A 17,625-nucleotide genomic window follows, 5' to 3' on the forward strand; every position below is an offset into this window, starting at 1 on the left:
TAATATTAAGGTAGCTGTATATATTGTCACAAAAGACCAGAATTACGTCAGTTGGGTTGTAAATACACAGATTTATCCATCATCACTTGCTATCTCTCTCATCTCGCACACAATCAGCCCTCAGTGTTTGTGTTGGTTGTTGGAGAGGAGCTCTTTATTGCTGCTGGAGATACAAGAACAGTGTATATGTGAGCCTCTCATTCAGCTATTTACAGAAAGAGAGAGAGAGAGAGAGAGAGAGAGAGAGAGAGAGAGAGAGAGGAGGGAGAGGTAGGGAGCGAGGGAGAGAGAATAAGAGGTTGACAGACTAAGAGAGAGAATGTACGTTAAAGGAAAGTAAAAAAAAAATAAATGGAATTCTGAATGGAATAATCAAGTGGAAAACACTGTGGAAAATTCATGTTCCTCAAGGTGTCAAATTTGGTATGAATGAAATATTTCCTAAAGAACGATTTTACAGGTTTCTTTTCCAAAATAGTTCAAAATAGTTAATCAAATGAAGTTTTCACAGATTCCCCTCCTTATCACAAATGTGGTCAATCAGCCATGGTCATGGGGTTTAGACATGGTTGGTGTCAGTTTAGGCTAGCCCACTAATAATGTAGTAATACACTAATATTAGGCTTAAAATGGACTCAAAATGAAATTTTCGTCATTCATGATCAACTCTATCCATATCATAACCGTAAAATATTAATGTGCTTAACTAAAGATGAAACTACTACAGGCCTATTGCTATACAGTAAAACATTTTGTGAAAAACTGAAAGTGGTCAAAAATGAAATGTGAAAACCAGCTAGATAATGACTGAAAGCCCAGGGACACGGTGGTGGGCTTCAGGTTAAAAATGCATTAAAGCACAGTGACTACCACCATTCCCACTGTGCCCCAGTGGAAATCCATAGTTCTCACAGCAGGACCAGGCAAAGAGGGCAGCAAGGGCAAGTCATTGTGAGCCTTAGAGAATATGAGAATAATTCAGAGCGAAACTCATTCCTCTTCTGTCCTGCAGACTCAGCCTGAAGCTTACATAAGCTGTGAAGGATGTTTGGGGAAATGTGGAACCATATTGTTCATCACTGTGACCTACTGCAACATTCTCAAAATGACGTTAGGAAGGAGGGAGAGAGAGAGAGAGAGAGAGAGAGAGAGAGAGAGAGAGAGAGAGAGAGAGAGAGCAGTGCTGAGAACGAGAGAAAAATGGGAAGCCTCTTGGACTCTACTTCCCTCTACGTGCCACAGCCTATATCACATTATTCTCCGATAAATCAAATAATGCAGAGCTCGATGTGTAGCTCCGTGTGGAAAGGTTCCTGTTCATTACTCAAACTCCTCACACAAGCTCGAGACACGCAGCCTCAGTCCGGAGCTCACAGCTCGTTTTAGTTGGAGCGGGGAACGGGCTGATTTGTGGATGTGACTATAGCGTGTGATCATGTTTTCCTCGAGCTTCCCAGTAAAGCTGGAATTCCTCGGTGCAGGCTGTCCGCGCTGGAGCGCGTTCGCGGGCGCGGAGTGCTGATCAGAGATGAGCGTTGTTAACTGGAGGGAATTCTGACTTATCTGACATCAGCAGCTCCAGCAGAGCAGCCCGATCGTCCGCATGAGGCTCTGGACTCTCAGCAGAGCCGCAGTGGCGGTTCTGCTCCTTTTCTGTTCACACGTGAGTCCCTACAATCGATTAACATTGTTTAATTACTGAGATTATATTGGGCTGTTTTATATGTAATGGGCCGAGAGATCAGACCAAACTTGACGCGGACTCGCTTCAGAGTTGTGTGGCACTGTACTTGGAGACTAGTGGTGCTAATCAATTCAGTAGAAGTGCTATTGGTCAGTGTTATTATATGCATTCAAATACCTACAGAGTTTAACTAGAGTTTATCCAGTGTGATTTTACTGTGTAGGAGGAAGAGTGTTTATATAATAACACTTTCTAGTGTTTTAGTTCTGAACTCCAGCTCTTCATAATTGGCAGCAACTGTTCATTTTAAGCAAAGTGAGAATTATATAACGATGTGCTGTTCTTAGACAGTGTTGGGGAAAAGTTGTTGGTCTACAGCGTATTAAACTCATCTATCCACAAGAAGGCTGATTCCTTATAGTACATTTAGCAAACTGGTCATTCTGTTTATGAATCAGTTGTTTCTGTCAGTGTTTATTCTCTGAATTTCTGCAGGTGAGCTAGAGATGTCTGTATATGGCTGTCTAGCACATGCTTATACTTTGAAATGTATTCCTGAGCTGTTCCAACTACAATTTAGGATTTTTTTTTCAAATTTGTAAAGTAGTTTTATTTGGTTCACTGGAAAAGTAATGTATTGAATTTACTTAATTCAAATATTGCTGCTTTGCAAATAAATAAATAAATAAATAAAATACCCAAAATGGTAAATTCATAAGATGGCAAAAATGTTATTTGGTTTTAATGTAAGTTAATGTGGATTTTTGTAATGGGGTTATTTTGGACTGTTTCTGTGGTGCATTATTTATAAAATTTTGACCCAAATGTAAAGGGCAGCTGCTGTGCTCAAATGATTTAGAATAAAAAGAGATATTTTTGACAATATGTGTGACAATATACATTATTTCCAGATAAATAAAGTATACTATATTACCACGGTGTTGTCTTTTAGTTTGTTTACTTGTGGCGATAACTGTGTTAATGTAATATATTTTATTCAAGTGGAAATTTTTGTATGCTTTACATCTGAATCAAGTAAATTCAATGCATCACTTGTTCTCAGATGAACTCCTCAGTTCTCTCTTTGATGTAAACGGTTTATTCTGATGCCTGCTGTTTTTAGAGCTTAGGAATCTGTTTGATGGACTATTTCTGAAAGATTACATTATGCTTTTTTCCATTATTGCAATGGCTTAAAGTGCTTCATGTGCCCTAGTGCTTTTTGGCCCTTATGTTGTCAGATAACAAAACAGCCTTCAAGAACAATCAAAACATGTCATTAAGACCACTTAACTTGTATATGTATACAGTGAATGTTATGTCTGTCTTAATGTGAACTACTGTGTATTTTATCGCCATTGAGATACATTTTGATAAACAACATGCTTTCCTGAATATATCGTGGATATTGTCAGTACTTAAAGAGTGCATGCTTATGAAGAACAATGTGTAAATGTGGACTAAAATCGTTGTGCTCAGAGTTTTTGATAGCAGATTTTAAATGTACCAGTAGTACATTTAAAATACATTTAAAGTACATTGTGCCTGTGCCTAACTAGTAGTACATTGTGTCCTTATCATGTGTCGTAATAATATCTTTAAGCATTATGATATGATATCTTTGCCATATTACCCACCCCACTTGTGACATCTAACTATCTGATTAATCAAATCGAGATTCAGATTCTGCTGTACTGTGGCAACATATAAACATAAATAGAAAAACAGCTACAATACTAATGTATAAAAAAGTATAAGAAGGTCTAAACTGTTGGCGTGAAAGAGATGAAACGAAGAGTCTGCAGTTTAAATATCTCAACATGCAATTTCAAAATCCAAGGTGACTGAGCTCATAGCAGTCTAACACAAATGTGTATGCATTGTAGGTAAAAGCCATTCCTTCAGAGTGTGATCCAGAGATCCAGTGGCTGAAGGAGGAGGAGAACTGCTACAGCATCATCCACGAAGACAACCTCACACACACTGGCTCCACAGGCAAGATTCTCTCTCTCACACATGTCCACACATACTTTCTTTCTCTTCTCTTCTCTTCTCTTCTCTTCTCTTCTCTTCTCTTCTCTTCTCTTCTCTTCTCTTCTCTTCTCTTCTCTTCTCTTCTCTTCCCTTCCCTTCTCTTCTCTTCTCTTCCTACCTCTCTTCCTTAACACACATGCACAGGGCAGAAGAGAAGGAGAATGTGAAACATGAGGTTCAGAGCCAGGGCAAATAGCCTCTGGTCATACACATTAGTGTCCACACCTGCACACATAATGTGTTTTTGTACACTTGTTATTTGTTAGTGCATTTGTTTGCGTGTACACGTCAGTGTATCCAGTGAGCAGTCTTGATTATTAGCATTTATCTTGGTTCCTTTAGAAGCTATAATGTGATATGATGGGGGAAGTATGACAAATAGCCTCCATGACCTAGTGCTGCATAGCATAAATCACACTCTTATCAGATCACACATGTAACCCCCCCCACCTCAGTCAGTTCCCACACACAAAAGTCGTTTCTGCTGCCTTAGCTAATGAGAGACACTTTGTGCCAGTGAATGGTACAGCCTGTACTGTTTAAAACCCAACCTGAAGTTATTTATAGGGGAATTCCACTGATTTTTCAAAATTTCAGCATAACTCCATCACTAACATGTAAACAAAGTCAGGGTGGTTTGACGTGAATTGGTTCACTGTAGTAAACATACTGACTCAGATTTCTTAACAGCGGTGGTGACAGGAACCAGAACCAGGGGTTGCAATGTGTACAACACAAACATAGCCATTTTAATTAATATCTGAAATGACCAGTGAACCTACGCGTCTTCTGAGTTTTACACGTAATGTTGATAATGGTAAAATAGTTTTTTTGCCTTAAACACTTTGCATATACCCTTTGGCTTTTAAGAAATACATGTTAGGCCAAAAAAGTCAGAACTCTTGTAAAACAGTGCCTCAGGCATTAGGTGGCATATCTGTAACCATTTAATGGAGTAACTTTTTGTGTCACTCTTAAAAGTATTAAAAGCTTTGAACATTTGATTCCAATCACTACCGCTATGAACAATTCTAACTTGCACAGTCTCTCCAGAATGGTACATTTCACATCACATCACTCTGAATAACTTTGTTCACACCTTAACTGTTAAACTACACAGAATTTTTGAAAGATTGATGGAATTCCCCTTCAAGACAAGCATGAATTCTTACCATGGCTGTCAGTTACACTGAGCTTGCACACACACACAAAGAAAACCATCAATACTGACCTGCCATCACAAGCAGATCAAAATGACACTGATGTGCAGCCAGAGAGCTCTCTCTTTCCAATCTGCTTTTCGGTCCTGTCATACTCCATCAGACCATTTTTCACCTGAGACACTGAGAGCCTGTGTGAAACACACTTACAATAACAAGACAACTATGCCTTCCTGCCATTCGTCAGAAGACAGAGAGACAGGGAGAGAGATAGAGAGAGAGAGAGAGAGAGAGAGAGAGAGAGAGAAAGAGAAAGAGAGAAAGAGAGAGAGAGAGAGAGAGAAAGAGAGTAGTGCTTAAGAGGACAGCATTCATCAGGCAAGTGGAGCATCTCTTCTGTCTCCTGACTGACATTGCATGTGCATGTGAGCGCGCGTGGCTCCTGATTTCTCCTGACTGATTATATCACAGACCTCCGGCTTCCTCGATTACAGTCACTAAGAGAGAGCAGCCCATTTAGTTCACATTATCCATTATCACGTTATTTTCCGTGATCTGCTGGGTTAGCATCAGAGGGAACGTAACGGTCACATGGGTCAGAGCCTCTTGCTTCTATTTTAAACGTGGGCGCTGTGTTCACAGTTGTAAGATATTTTTAGCTTAAGTGGAGATGTTATATTTCCTGTGAACATTACACATATAAACATTATGCACATTTCTCATCATTCATCCATAAACTTAGAGGCTAGGGAACTTTTTGATATACGCTGTAAGAGAGAATGTTGATTGTTGATTTAACTTTAAAAAGTAAGTAATCAGACTACCTTAAAATTTTGAGTTAATTGAACTTAAGTTAATGCAATAAAGTCTTTAAAGTTCAATGAACTCAACATTTTAAGGCAGCCTGGTTACATTTTTTAGGGAAACAGTTTTTCTCATAACTTTTTTAGTGTAGAAAAAGAAGCAAAGGTCATGTAGAAGCAGTTTCATCAACATTTTGTGACTTTCACTGTGTATATCATGTTTGAAGACGAATTAGGATGTTGACGTCATTTACCTTAAATCTTTACCACCTGCAGGCTGCAGTGTATTATGGGATCATCTGAACTGTTGGCCACATGCCCAAGTGGGGGAAACCGTCTCCCAACCCTGCCCCACATTCCTCAGGGTCAAAGGTGAACATCTAATTGAGCTATCTAAGAACAAGCCACAGGCCTACAGATAACGCTCTCGTTAGCCCAAAGCCAGTCAGATTCAGTTAGTAGTTTGTGGCCCATTGGCCAGCAGGTCAAAGCAGTATGGGGGTCAGCAGAGAATGTTGATTGTACGAAGTATGTAAGAAGTTATGTAATGCTTGGAGAGATATGCTGTGTACAAGATGTTATGCAATGTTCCACAGAACTACTGAAAAAAGCCAAAAAGTAAAGAGCAACATGTGTTCTCTCTGATATTCAAGGCCTGACATGTTGATATGGTCACTTGTCTTTTTGTCCATTTTTATGGTTTATTTATTCAAATCTTTTATTGATTTATCCACAGGGGACGTGATGAGGAACTGTACAGAGGCTGGCTGGTCAGAGCCTTTCCCACCATATGAGCTGGCCTGCGGATACACGCTGAATAACACACTTCACTTTCCCCCAGATGTTGTACGATCTGTTCAGCCTCACGCATAATGTTTTTATACATAAATGATGTGTCCAAAAGTCCAGACACCTGCTCATCCATCGCTTCTTCTGAAATCAGTGATATTATTTTACGTTTTTCCCCTCTTTGCTGCACTAACAGCCTCTACTCTTTTGGTGAAGGCCAAGAGGAGAAGCGACAGAGAATAACCTTATCAGTATTTGCTTCCATAACTCATAATGCAAAGTTGAACCAAGACTAAAATAGAATAATAATTAACAGAATTTTGAATGCACCTCCAACTCTGAGTCCATGGTCCTAGCCTGGAAATGGATGGCATGCAAACTCCAGGTAAGGGGTAAGAACCTGCCCTAGGTGAAGGAGTTTAAGTATCTTGAGGTTGTGTTCATGAGTGGTGGGAAGAGGGATGGTGAGATCGGCCGCAGACTGGGACAGGCAGCAGCAGTAATGCGGTCACTGTACCAGACTGTAGTGGTGAAGAGGGAACTGAGCCATAAGGTAAAGCTCTATGTTTACCGGTCGATCTACATCCCAACTCTCACCTATGGTCATGAGCTGTGGGTAATGACCGAAAGAATAAGACTATGAATACAAGTGGCGGAAATGAGCTTTCTTCGCAGGGGTACACTCTACTTAACAGGGTGAGGAGCTCGGTCATCCAGGAGGAGCTCAGAGTAGAGCTGCTGCTCCTCCACTTTGAGAGGAACCAGTTGAGGTGGTTCGGGCATCTGATCAGAATGCCCCCTGACCGCCTCCTGGTGGGGGTTTACCAGGCATGGCATACTGGGATAAGACTCCAAGGTCATCCTAGGACCCGCTGAAGGGATTACATCTCCAAGTTGGCCTGGGAGCGGCTCGGAATCCCCCCGGAATAAGCAGGAGGAAGTTGCGGGGACAGGGTTGTCTGGGATTCTCTGCTCTCCCAACTGCTACCATGACCCTTTCTGGACTAAGCGTTTTTAATGTTGTTAATATTAAAACAGGTTATATTTTATTTAATAATATATTTTACAAAATATTTTCTAAGATAAAATACTATTTACATCATCTAAACCACTTATCCTGGAGCCTATCCCAGCTGTCATTGGGCAGAAGGCAGGATACACCCTGGACAGGTCGCCAGTCCATCGCAGGGCAGACAGACAGACAGACACACAGTCACATACACACCTAGAGGCAATTCAGCATGGCCAATCAGCCTGACCGCATGTTTTTGGACTGTGGGAGGAAACCGGAGTACCCGGAGAAAACCCACCCAGACACGGGGAGAACAGGCAATCTCCACACAGAAATGACCCTAGTCGCCTGGCCGGGAATCGAACCCAGGCCATTCTTGCTGTGAGGCGACAGCGCTAACCACTGCGCCACCGTGCCGCTATAATACTATTTGTTAATATGTAATTTATAATGACTGATAATTGATGCACAGTGAACTACAAACAAATTTCACTTTAGGTACTGCTGATCCAGAGCATCCCATTCTATTTGCAATGCTTCTCTATATACACAAACTCTTCACAATTAACACTTGTGTGAGCTATAAATGCACCTTAAAGCAGCTGAATTCACTATTAGAAAGAGGTGTCTGGATACTTTTGGACATATAGTGTATCTGATTTTTCATAAATATACATTCAGTTCTGATTTTATGATGGTATGTAAAACAAAATAATTATATATCACATATGTTTGGGTTTATAAAATCCCATGAAGAAATCACCATTAGCACCCACTGCTGTTCCTTCTGCTGAAGAGACAACCTGATAACAGGCTAAAAGAAATGATGGGCTGTGATGAAATTAACTTCAAATAACGTTATGTATGTTTGTGTGTGTGTGTTTGTGTAGATGCAGATGTCATATGAGTATTTCATGTGGGTAAGGATCATGTACTCAGTGGGATACAGCATCTCACTGATCTCCCTCATCATTGCTCTCACATTGCTGTGCATTTTCAGGTATGGCCTTAAACATTACTCTACCAAAGTCAGAGACCACCCTTTGTTTATTTAATTTCTGGTCAAAACAGCTATTAAGTACATGGTATTCATTTTTCATTAGAGATTAGATATGAGATAATCCACTTGCATAAAGAAAGTCAGAGTCAAAGTAGAATAAGTGAAAAAAAGAAAAGAAAAAAGAACAGCAGGATTTTCTAAAACCAGACTCCTAACAACCATGATAGACCACCAAAACTGTAATCATCAGATAAACAGCACTTAAAGCTTTCATTTTTGAGAGCGAGAGAAGAGAAAATCAAGCTTCACTCTTACTTCATATCTGAAAAACCCACAGGTGTTTCTGTCCATCCTTCCACTGTGAGAAGACGACTCACCGCTATGAGTCTGAAAGAAGTCATTACTGATAAATTAAATAGATAAAAGGAGAAAAGTTGCTGGTGTTCCCAGAACAATGGATTGGGCACCCCAAAGTCAGGCCCTCAACATCACTGAATGTGTTTGGGATTGGAAGTGTGGAAAAATATCCCTGCAGATTTCAACAAGTTTCACAAAAAGAATGGAAGCTGTAATAAAAGCAAAGGGTGAATGTACTAAATAGTGAAAAAAGCTTATGTGTAATATTCCATTAAATATATGTGTTCTGCTTTTTTTCTTGAGTCTTAAAAATAAATTAATTAATTGACTGTAAATGTAATAAATTAAAGGTGGTCTTTTGCACAATGAAGTATGTGTGTGCATTCTTCACAAACCAAAAAACTCTTTTGGATGTTCTGGTCCTGAAGTGGTAGTTGGATCATGTAATCTGTTGTCTTTACTATGAGCTAATTCTGGAAATGTGCTTTCCTCTCTCAGAAAGCTCCACTGCACACGCAACTTCATCCACATGCAGCTCTTCCTCTCCTTCATCCTGCGAGCTGCTTTTATCTTCATTAGAGATGCAGTGCTGCACAACTCTCAGGACTACTACCACTGCGACTCTCATCCGGTACACACACACACACACACACACACACAAACACACACACACACACACACACACACACACACACACACACACACACACACACACACACAGAAATAGACATAATACTATTCCAACATTAAATCAACATTTAATATTAAAACAATTTTGTGGCAGATAAATGTAAAAAATGCTAATAAGATACAGAATGGTTTGTATTTTAAAATGATGATCAATTATCAAGACAGATAACATAAATAATTATTATAAATAGATAATTACAATACATTAATTTACATTTTAGAGAATTCAAAAATATTTGAAATGTTGAATTAAACATTTAAAAATACTTTATTCTGTCTAGTTGACCATTTTGAAATCGACATGGTATAAGTTATTATTGAATATATACTAAGATTTATTAGTATGACAAGTGTTTCCAAACCAAAGTACATAATGATGAGCCAAAACATAATGACCATTATCACCTGCATAAGCACCGAGACATTAGCAGCAGATCCATTGAGTCCTGTAAATTGAGAGGTGGACATGCCATGAATTCACACATTGAGTGCGTTTACATGCATTTAATAATCCGATAACTACAGAAAATCAGATTTCGTCAGTAATCTGATCAACATGTTTACATGTTCTTGAGTAATTAGATAATGGGAAACTCTGGGTTTACATGAGTCAAGCAGTAATCAGATGTCTGCTTTACAACCAGCCAAAAAACTCACAGAAGAAGACGTGATGTAAACATAATGTAAAACTCAAACTTGAGCGTGAACATAGATGAACATACATCATCTAGAAGATGAAGAATATTTAAATCCTATTTCGTTTTTGGTTTCAGTGCCTCTCCAAAAGTGTTTTGCTGCCATCTCGTGAAATCCACCGTCAGTTCTCGTGCATACGTAGACTGAGAAATCCGATAGAAATTGGAGTACAAGTGTACATGCACTAAGAAATCTGATTACTGAGCTAAAATACAGCTCTCTTTATCGGATTTCTAGATCAGAGTATGGTGTTTACATGACCATTTGAATAATCGGATAACTGCAGGAATCCGACTATGATCGGATTATTGAGTGCATGTATACGCATGCATTGTTTCAGTACATCCCACAGATGATCAAGCAGATCTGTAGAATTTGGAACACCTTGTACGTGACTGCCTGGACCCAGGTTTTCCCAGCAGAACATTGCCTAGAGCATCACACTAATTCCATCAGCTTGTCCTCTTCCCACATTACATTCTGGTGATATCACTTCCCTAGGTAAATGGGGCACATGTACCAGGGACTCATCAGAGCTGGCCACCTTCTTTCATTGAGTCAAGATCCGGTTCTACTGATCAAGTGTCCATTGTAGGCACTTTCGACGATAGTTAGCGTGGGCTCTTTCACCAGTCTTCAGCTACGCAGCCCCATACGCAGCATGGTGTGATGCACTATGTATTGCGACACATTCCTCCTGTAGCTATTGTTAAAATTTATGGGCTACAGTAGCCCTTCTGTCTTTGGCGGATATTCTTTGTTGCCCTCGTGCATTGATGAGCTTTAGGTGCTCCACTCCCTGTCGCTGGTTTGTGGTTTGTCCCTCCTTGGACAACTGTCGGTCACCACTGATGTCCAGGATCATCCCACAAGCCTTGCCATTTCGAAGATGCTCTGACCCTGTCAACTGGCAGTAATGATCTGGCCCTTGTGTAAGTCACTCAGGTCTTCACGCCTGCCCATTTCACTCACATCCAGCACGTCGACTTAGAGAACTGACTGTTTGCATACTATCTGGTAAATCCCTAACGTAATCCCTGACATGCACCGTTGTTACAAGATAATCAACACAGTTCGCTTCATCTGTGTGTGGTGATAATGTCTTGGCTCATTAGTCTATGTAAACATATAAATAAATGTAATAGAGCTGTCCTCTGATTCTGGGTAATTCTATACTGTGTTCTCAGCCTGGCTGCAAGGTGGCACTGTTGTTGTCTAACTACTGCATCCTGGCCAACTACAGCTGGTTGCTGGTGGAAGGTCATTACTTGCACAGCCTGATCCACCTGTCCCTTTACTCTCAGAGAAAACGCCTGCATTGGTACATCAGCCTTGGCTGGGGTAAAGTCTTTTTCACTTCTCTATCTCTGTCTCAGTCCTCATGCACACACACAAACATGCACCAAATACCTATCTGCCCTGTAATCACTCATTCACGCTCACAAGCACATTTATCTTGCACACAATAAGACATGCACCGTATTACCCTCTTACGCACACATACACACTCACAAATGCACACACTCTCATACTTATGTAAACATTTATTGGCAGGAAGGCTCAGCTGTTGGCAGTAAACACTTCGCAATGACATTTAACCATACTGTGAAATGTTTTCTTAAGCAGTGTAGCTCAAGTTTGTGTAAAGTGACTTCACTTAAGCTATAGCTCTTGCCCTGTCCACTTAGGCACTCCTGTGCTCATCATCATCGTCTGGAGTGTGGCCAAATACCTGCAGGAGAATGAGGGGTGAGTTCACAAATACTCAAATATATTACATGTCCAGAAGTATCTAGACACCCCTTCTAATTATTGAACTCAGCTACTTTAAGTTCACTAGCACCAATTGCTGACACAGGCATTAAACTGTACACACACAACAGAAAAGCATTGCCAATAAAATAGAAGGTCATCATGCTAAATAAAGCCCCCTAGCATTGACCTGTGGAGGAATGGAACTACATTGTCTAGAGTGATCGAGTTACATCTAATATCTTTGGGATGGGTTGGAGTGCCATTTGTGATTTAGGACTAATCATCCAACATCAGTACTTGACCTTAGCCCTTGTGGCTGAATGTAGTCAAATCCTCACAGCAATGTTTCAACATCGACTTCCCAGAAGAGTAGAGGCTGTTACTGCAGTAAATAAACTTCCTATTAAAACCCTTGATTTCAGAAGAAACATCGATTGAGAAGGTGCGTACCAACCTTTAGACTTACAGCTAACCTTTCAGTAGAACTCTCTTCATGCACTGTAGCAGATATAAGAACGTTCAGTGCCCAAAGTGACTATCATGGTGCCTACACAGCATGACACATTCTAATTTGTGTATGAGCTGTTCTCCTTTGTACCACACCTAAATTAGATTAGCTTATTTACTATAGAGCCATAATCATATTCACTATCACACATTACAAAACAGGTTTGGAAAATACTGCAATTTTTTGGTTGCTCTATGCGCAACCAATTACATATCCTATAATTATGCAGCCTGGGAGTGAACTGCAGAAATTAGTCAACGGCGTTCTTTTCATAAAAAGGATACGCAGAGCTTTCATAATTTGGTCTGAGTATGGAAATCCAACCTTTTATGGTATTGATCGAATAACTTTAATTTTACAGAGTATTGAAAAATTCTTTGTCATTAAATACCAAATTTCAGTACCTAAGCAGTCATTTGAGCCAATAAGTTTGCTCCTAAATCTAGACTGATGATTGGCTGCTTAAATTACATTCTGTATGTTATTAACATCAGAGCTTTCTAAGTAGTCTGCACACAGTAAATACCCCCACTTCCAGCTCCTGAGACTCATTTGTGACTTGTCACACTTTACAGTTTCAAAGAAGGTATCATAAAAAGTATAATTCAGGAATCAGCATCGAAGTCAAGGTGTCGGTATAGGTATTGATGTTGAAAAATGTTACACAGTACCCAGCACTAACTCAGAGTGTATAGTGAGGAAATAAAAGAACTTGTAAGCTTCACTGTCTTCATATCATGGCAGCATAACAACATATGTCCAAGGTTAAAGACACAGATTTAAGGTAGTTATTTGTATTTTTTGAATAAACAGTTATCAATTTTAGTGGCAGGTGATGGCATATTATTTTACACACTTTTTGTTATCAGACATAAGAACTGACAGATTATAAACCAATTAAAGGGTGCAGGACGCTGTAAACACAAAACGCCCTTTGCTTCCTTCAACATTTGTCTATGATGACAGGTTATATTTCTATATACTGTGTGATACTTGAAATACATCACAAAGTTGAATGTTTATCATAATGTATCATGAGGGGCATTGGGTATATTTGTAGAAAGTCCTGGCACGTTACAGCAACATGTGTGTGTGCAGGTGTTGGGAAACAAGAGGCAACAGCTGGATCTGGTGGATTCTGAGAGTTCCTGTTTTCTTAGTCATAATAGTAAGTTACATACAAACACACTTCAAACCAAAATCTCAGACTTTATAGATGTAAATGAAGGGTTTTGTTGCAAAACACATTAAAGTAAGACTATCCTTATAAAGTGTTAATGACTTGTCTAAATTTAGTTTATTAGTGGTAATTAATTAGGTAATAAACACCTTAAAATCATTAATAAGCAGTTTTAATACATAAATAAAAGGTGCCCTGTTAGAGCTGATGCATAAAAATATCTGATGAAGCTCACAGGTATAATGCTGACTGATGGAAACAAAGTAAGATAAGCTACCTGCAGGATCTGATCTTTAACAATATAGACGAATGTGAACAAGCAGTAGGTCAGTGTTGCTCTTTTTGTATTATAACAGCTTATTAATGATTTTAAGATGTTTTTTAAACAAAAACTATCTCATTTTAAACCATTCATAAATGCTTCATAAGAGTAGTCTTATTGTAAAGTGGTGCTGAAAAAATGTGTTTTTGACAAAGTGAATTATACACAAAGGTGTCAACCTCTTGAGACAATAACCTTTATATTCACAGCCTCCTGTGAATTGAAGCCTCTTGTGAACTTTATTTGTTCACCAAAACCCATATATATTCAACACATTCTTTAACAATATAAAGTACCATTTCAACAGGGAAAGAACTATTTAAGCATGCAAATGTTTCTTTGAGTGTTCATGGTTCTATAGAGAACAATTCTCTTTACTAAAAAACCCTTGAAGAACCATCTTTTTTTAAGTGTGTGGTATGTTTGGTAGTTGTACTACATCAAATGTTGCCTGATACAAACTGCAGTGTTAGTTGGATTAGCTGTTGTTTTATATTCTTTTTTGCACATCATAATTCAGGTGAACATGGTGTTTTTCATGAGAATTATACGGACATTAGTGCGCAAGATGAGAGCTCCAGACATGATTGGAAATGAATTTAAACAGCACAGGTAAGTTACCCAAAAACACCACATAAAAGTTACATAGTTCAGACAGATACAGAACAGATGGGAAAATTCTGTATTTCAGTTTAACTCACTTTTTGATGCTCTGTTCTTTTGCTGAGTATGAAGGAAGCTGGCCAAGTCCACACTGCTGCTGGTGTCGCTGTTTGGTGTGCAGTATGCACTCTTCACTTTTTTCCCTGATGAAGTCAGCATTCTCACCTTCCAAATCTGGAACGCTATTGAGCTCGCTATGGCCTCTACACAGGTGATGACTTAGTATCGACAAGACTTTACTAACACACACAAATACACACACACACACCATAAATTTGCAAGAGGTAAAAGATAGACTTGAATAAACTTTCATCCCATGCATGTATTTAACTTCTGTTGATCTGCTGTTTCTTTTTGGCCCTTTTGTCACGTACTTGGCAAGTCACAGGTGATAAAAAACAGACACTAACTTTGCGCTCATTTAAAAGCTTGGTTGTGGTCCAGGCATTCAGAGAGGTCAGTCTGACTGTGTGTGTCTGTTCTGTTGTGCAGGGCTTCATTGTAGCTCTCCTCTACTGCTTCCTAAATGGAGAGGTGAGTACCTCTCTCACTCAATCACTCAGTACAGACTTTCACACCTTTTGCTCTTGTTGTCATTTCTTTAGCATACATGACCTAATCTAATTTCTACCCTTACTCCACTAAAAACATTGCTGTATTTATTGATGTAATATAATATATAGGTGAAAGTGAAAAAAAGGAGAAAAAGCCTCCTTTAAGAAGAGTGTATACATACTGTAAAGCTAAATCTGTGTGAGAAATAAGGGAAATAAACCGGAAACAGAACAACAGTCAATTTTAATTTATTTTTCTTCACTCTATTAGACACTCCTACCTTGTCAGTCCACTTTGTAGATGTTAGGTGAGAGACGATAGCTCATCTGCTGCTGCAGTTTGTGTTGGTCATCCTCTAGTCCTTCATCAGTGGTCACAGGATGCTGCAAACAGGACACTGTTGGCTGGATATTTTTAGTTGGTGGACTATTCTCAGTCCAGCAGTGACACTGAGGTGTTTAAAAACTCCAGCAGCACTGCTGTGTCTGATCCACTCGTACCAGCACAACACACACTACACACCACCACGTCAGTGTTACTGCAGTGCTGAGAATGATCCACCACCCAAATAGTAACTGCTCTGTGGTGGTCCATGGGGGTCCTGACCACTGATGAACAGGGTAAAAGGGGGCTAACAAAGTATGCAGAGAAACAGATGGACTACAGTCTGTAATTGTAGAACTACAAAGTGCACCTATATAGTAAGTGGAGCTGATAAAATGGACAATGAGCATAGAAACAAGGAGGTGGTCATAATGTTATGCCTGATCAGTGTATATATATATATATGTATATGCTGAGATTAGATTTGTCCTCATCATTTGATCAGAAGATAAAATAAGAGGGGAAGCATCTTACTCTGGGGGGAGGGCTTCAAAATATAATTTTCTATACATATTATGTTCTTACATTATGCTTCACCTGATGCTGTTTTTAGGTTCTTGTTCTATAAATTTTGACAATACATTCTGACCTCTGACCTTCGGTAGGTTCAACATGAGATTAGGAGGCGCTGGCGACGGTGGCAACCAAAGAAGCGTTTCCATGGTGATCCCAGAATGCACAATGGTTCCCTGAGTCACAGTGGCCTGCCACTCACACAGATTTCACTCTTAGCCAGAGCTAACAACATGACCTAACACACACACACACACACACACACACACACACACACAGTGTGTTCTAACACATGCTGTAACACAACCACAGTGCAATACTAAACACACAACTGATCAGTACAACACAATACAACCTAATATATGCCACAAAAGCATAACAAATATATCAGTACTACATCACATTTAAAAAAATAAAATAGAATTAATAAATAAATAAATCACAGCAAGAAAGGCCTGTGTTTGAATCTCTGGCTGGGCAACCAGGATCCTTTCTGTGTGGAGTTGCATGTTCTCCCTGTGTCTGTGTGGATTTCCTCCTACAGTCCAAAGACATGCAGTCAGGCCAGTTGGAGACACTAAATTGCCACTAGATGTGTGTGACTGTATATGTCTGTGTATCTGCCCTGTAACAGACTGGTGACCTGTCCAGGGTGTTTCTTGCCTTCCGCCCAATGAGTGCTGGGATTGGCTCCAGCACACCCCGCGACCCAGGTGGATAAGCAGTTTAGATAATGAGTGAATTAATTAATTAATAAATATTGGACTATGGTTTTTCTTGCTATTTGCATGGCCCTTTGCTGCAGTAACAGCCTCTGCTATTCTGGGAAGGGTTTACACTAGATGTTGGAACATTGCTGTGGGGATCTGATTGCATTCAACCACAAGAGCATTAGTGAGGTCAGGTACTAATGTTGGATGATCAGTTCTGGATCACAAAAGTCACTCCAACTAATCCCGAAAGAATTCAGTGGTGCTCCATCACTCCAACAACTGTGTTAGTATGGGTGCACCTTAAAGTAGCTGAAGTGACAAATTTAGATGGGGTGTCTGGATACTCAAACACTCTACTGCTCTAAATAAAGGTATTTATGTCATCTTTCATTTATACTGTAATGTGGGATTAAAATCAGTTTAATTTACAAGGAAAAATAATACTTTTCCATAGATTTATACATCAAACACATGCTTTCACAAACCTGAAAACTCCAAAAAGAATACATTTCTGTGTTGATTGTAAAGTGTAATATTGTAAAGTGTTGTTTACTTTAAATTATATACCTGTCTGAGGATGCTCTATGTCAGAAACCCCAGGTTGACCCAGGCTCTCACCCAGAGTATGCTTCTGAACAAGAGGGTTTTTAGCTCACCAGTTTAAATCAATACTGCTTAGCTTGTTATGACTTAAAGTACATACTGAAAAACAAGAAATTAGGTTATAAAGCACGAAGAGAGGTATTACTAATCATGTTGCTCCATGTTACTTGTTTCTTTATATGTGCTTCTTTTTCCTTGCTGCCT

General features: G+C 39.4%; 1 protein-coding gene across 1 annotated transcript; it reads left to right on the plus strand.

The window, feature by feature from the left end:
* The first annotated feature begins 283 nt into the window (after positions 1–283).
* Positions 284–17,584, plus strand: LOC118806489 (secretin receptor). Its single transcript, XM_036567923.1, has 13 exons — positions 284–1,663; positions 3,571–3,679; positions 5,958–6,053; positions 6,418–6,527; positions 8,373–8,482; positions 9,338–9,470; positions 11,413–11,566; positions 11,914–11,974; positions 13,587–13,656; positions 14,511–14,602; positions 14,726–14,864; positions 15,146–15,187; positions 16,198–17,584. The coding sequence occupies exons 1-13, from the start codon at positions 1,604–1,606 to the stop codon at positions 16,345–16,347; spliced, it is 1,326 nt and encodes a 441-aa protein (XP_036423816.1). The 5' UTR covers positions 284–1,603; the 3' UTR covers positions 16,348–17,584.
* The last annotated feature ends 41 nt before the right edge of the window (positions 17,585–17,625 follow it).

The sequence above is a fragment of the Colossoma macropomum genome, unplaced genomic scaffold, assembly GCF_904425465.1.
Source record: "Colossoma macropomum unplaced genomic scaffold, Colossoma_macropomum, whole genome shotgun sequence".
NCBI lineage: Eukaryota > Metazoa > Chordata > Actinopteri > Characiformes > Serrasalmidae > Colossoma > Colossoma macropomum.

Coding starts and splice junctions, on each gene's coding strand:
- LOC118806489 (XM_036567923.1), top strand. CDS start 1,604: ATGAGGCTCTGGACTCTCAGCAGAGCCGCAGTGGCGGTTCTGCTCCTT. Junction 3,680..5,957: donor CACACACACTGGCTCCACAG/GCAAGATTCTCT, acceptor TACCACCTGCAG/GCTGCAGTGTATTATGGGAT. Junction 13,657..14,510: donor CTGTTTTCTTAGTCATAATA/GTAAGTTACATA, acceptor ATCATAATTCAG/GTGAACATGGTGTTTTTCAT.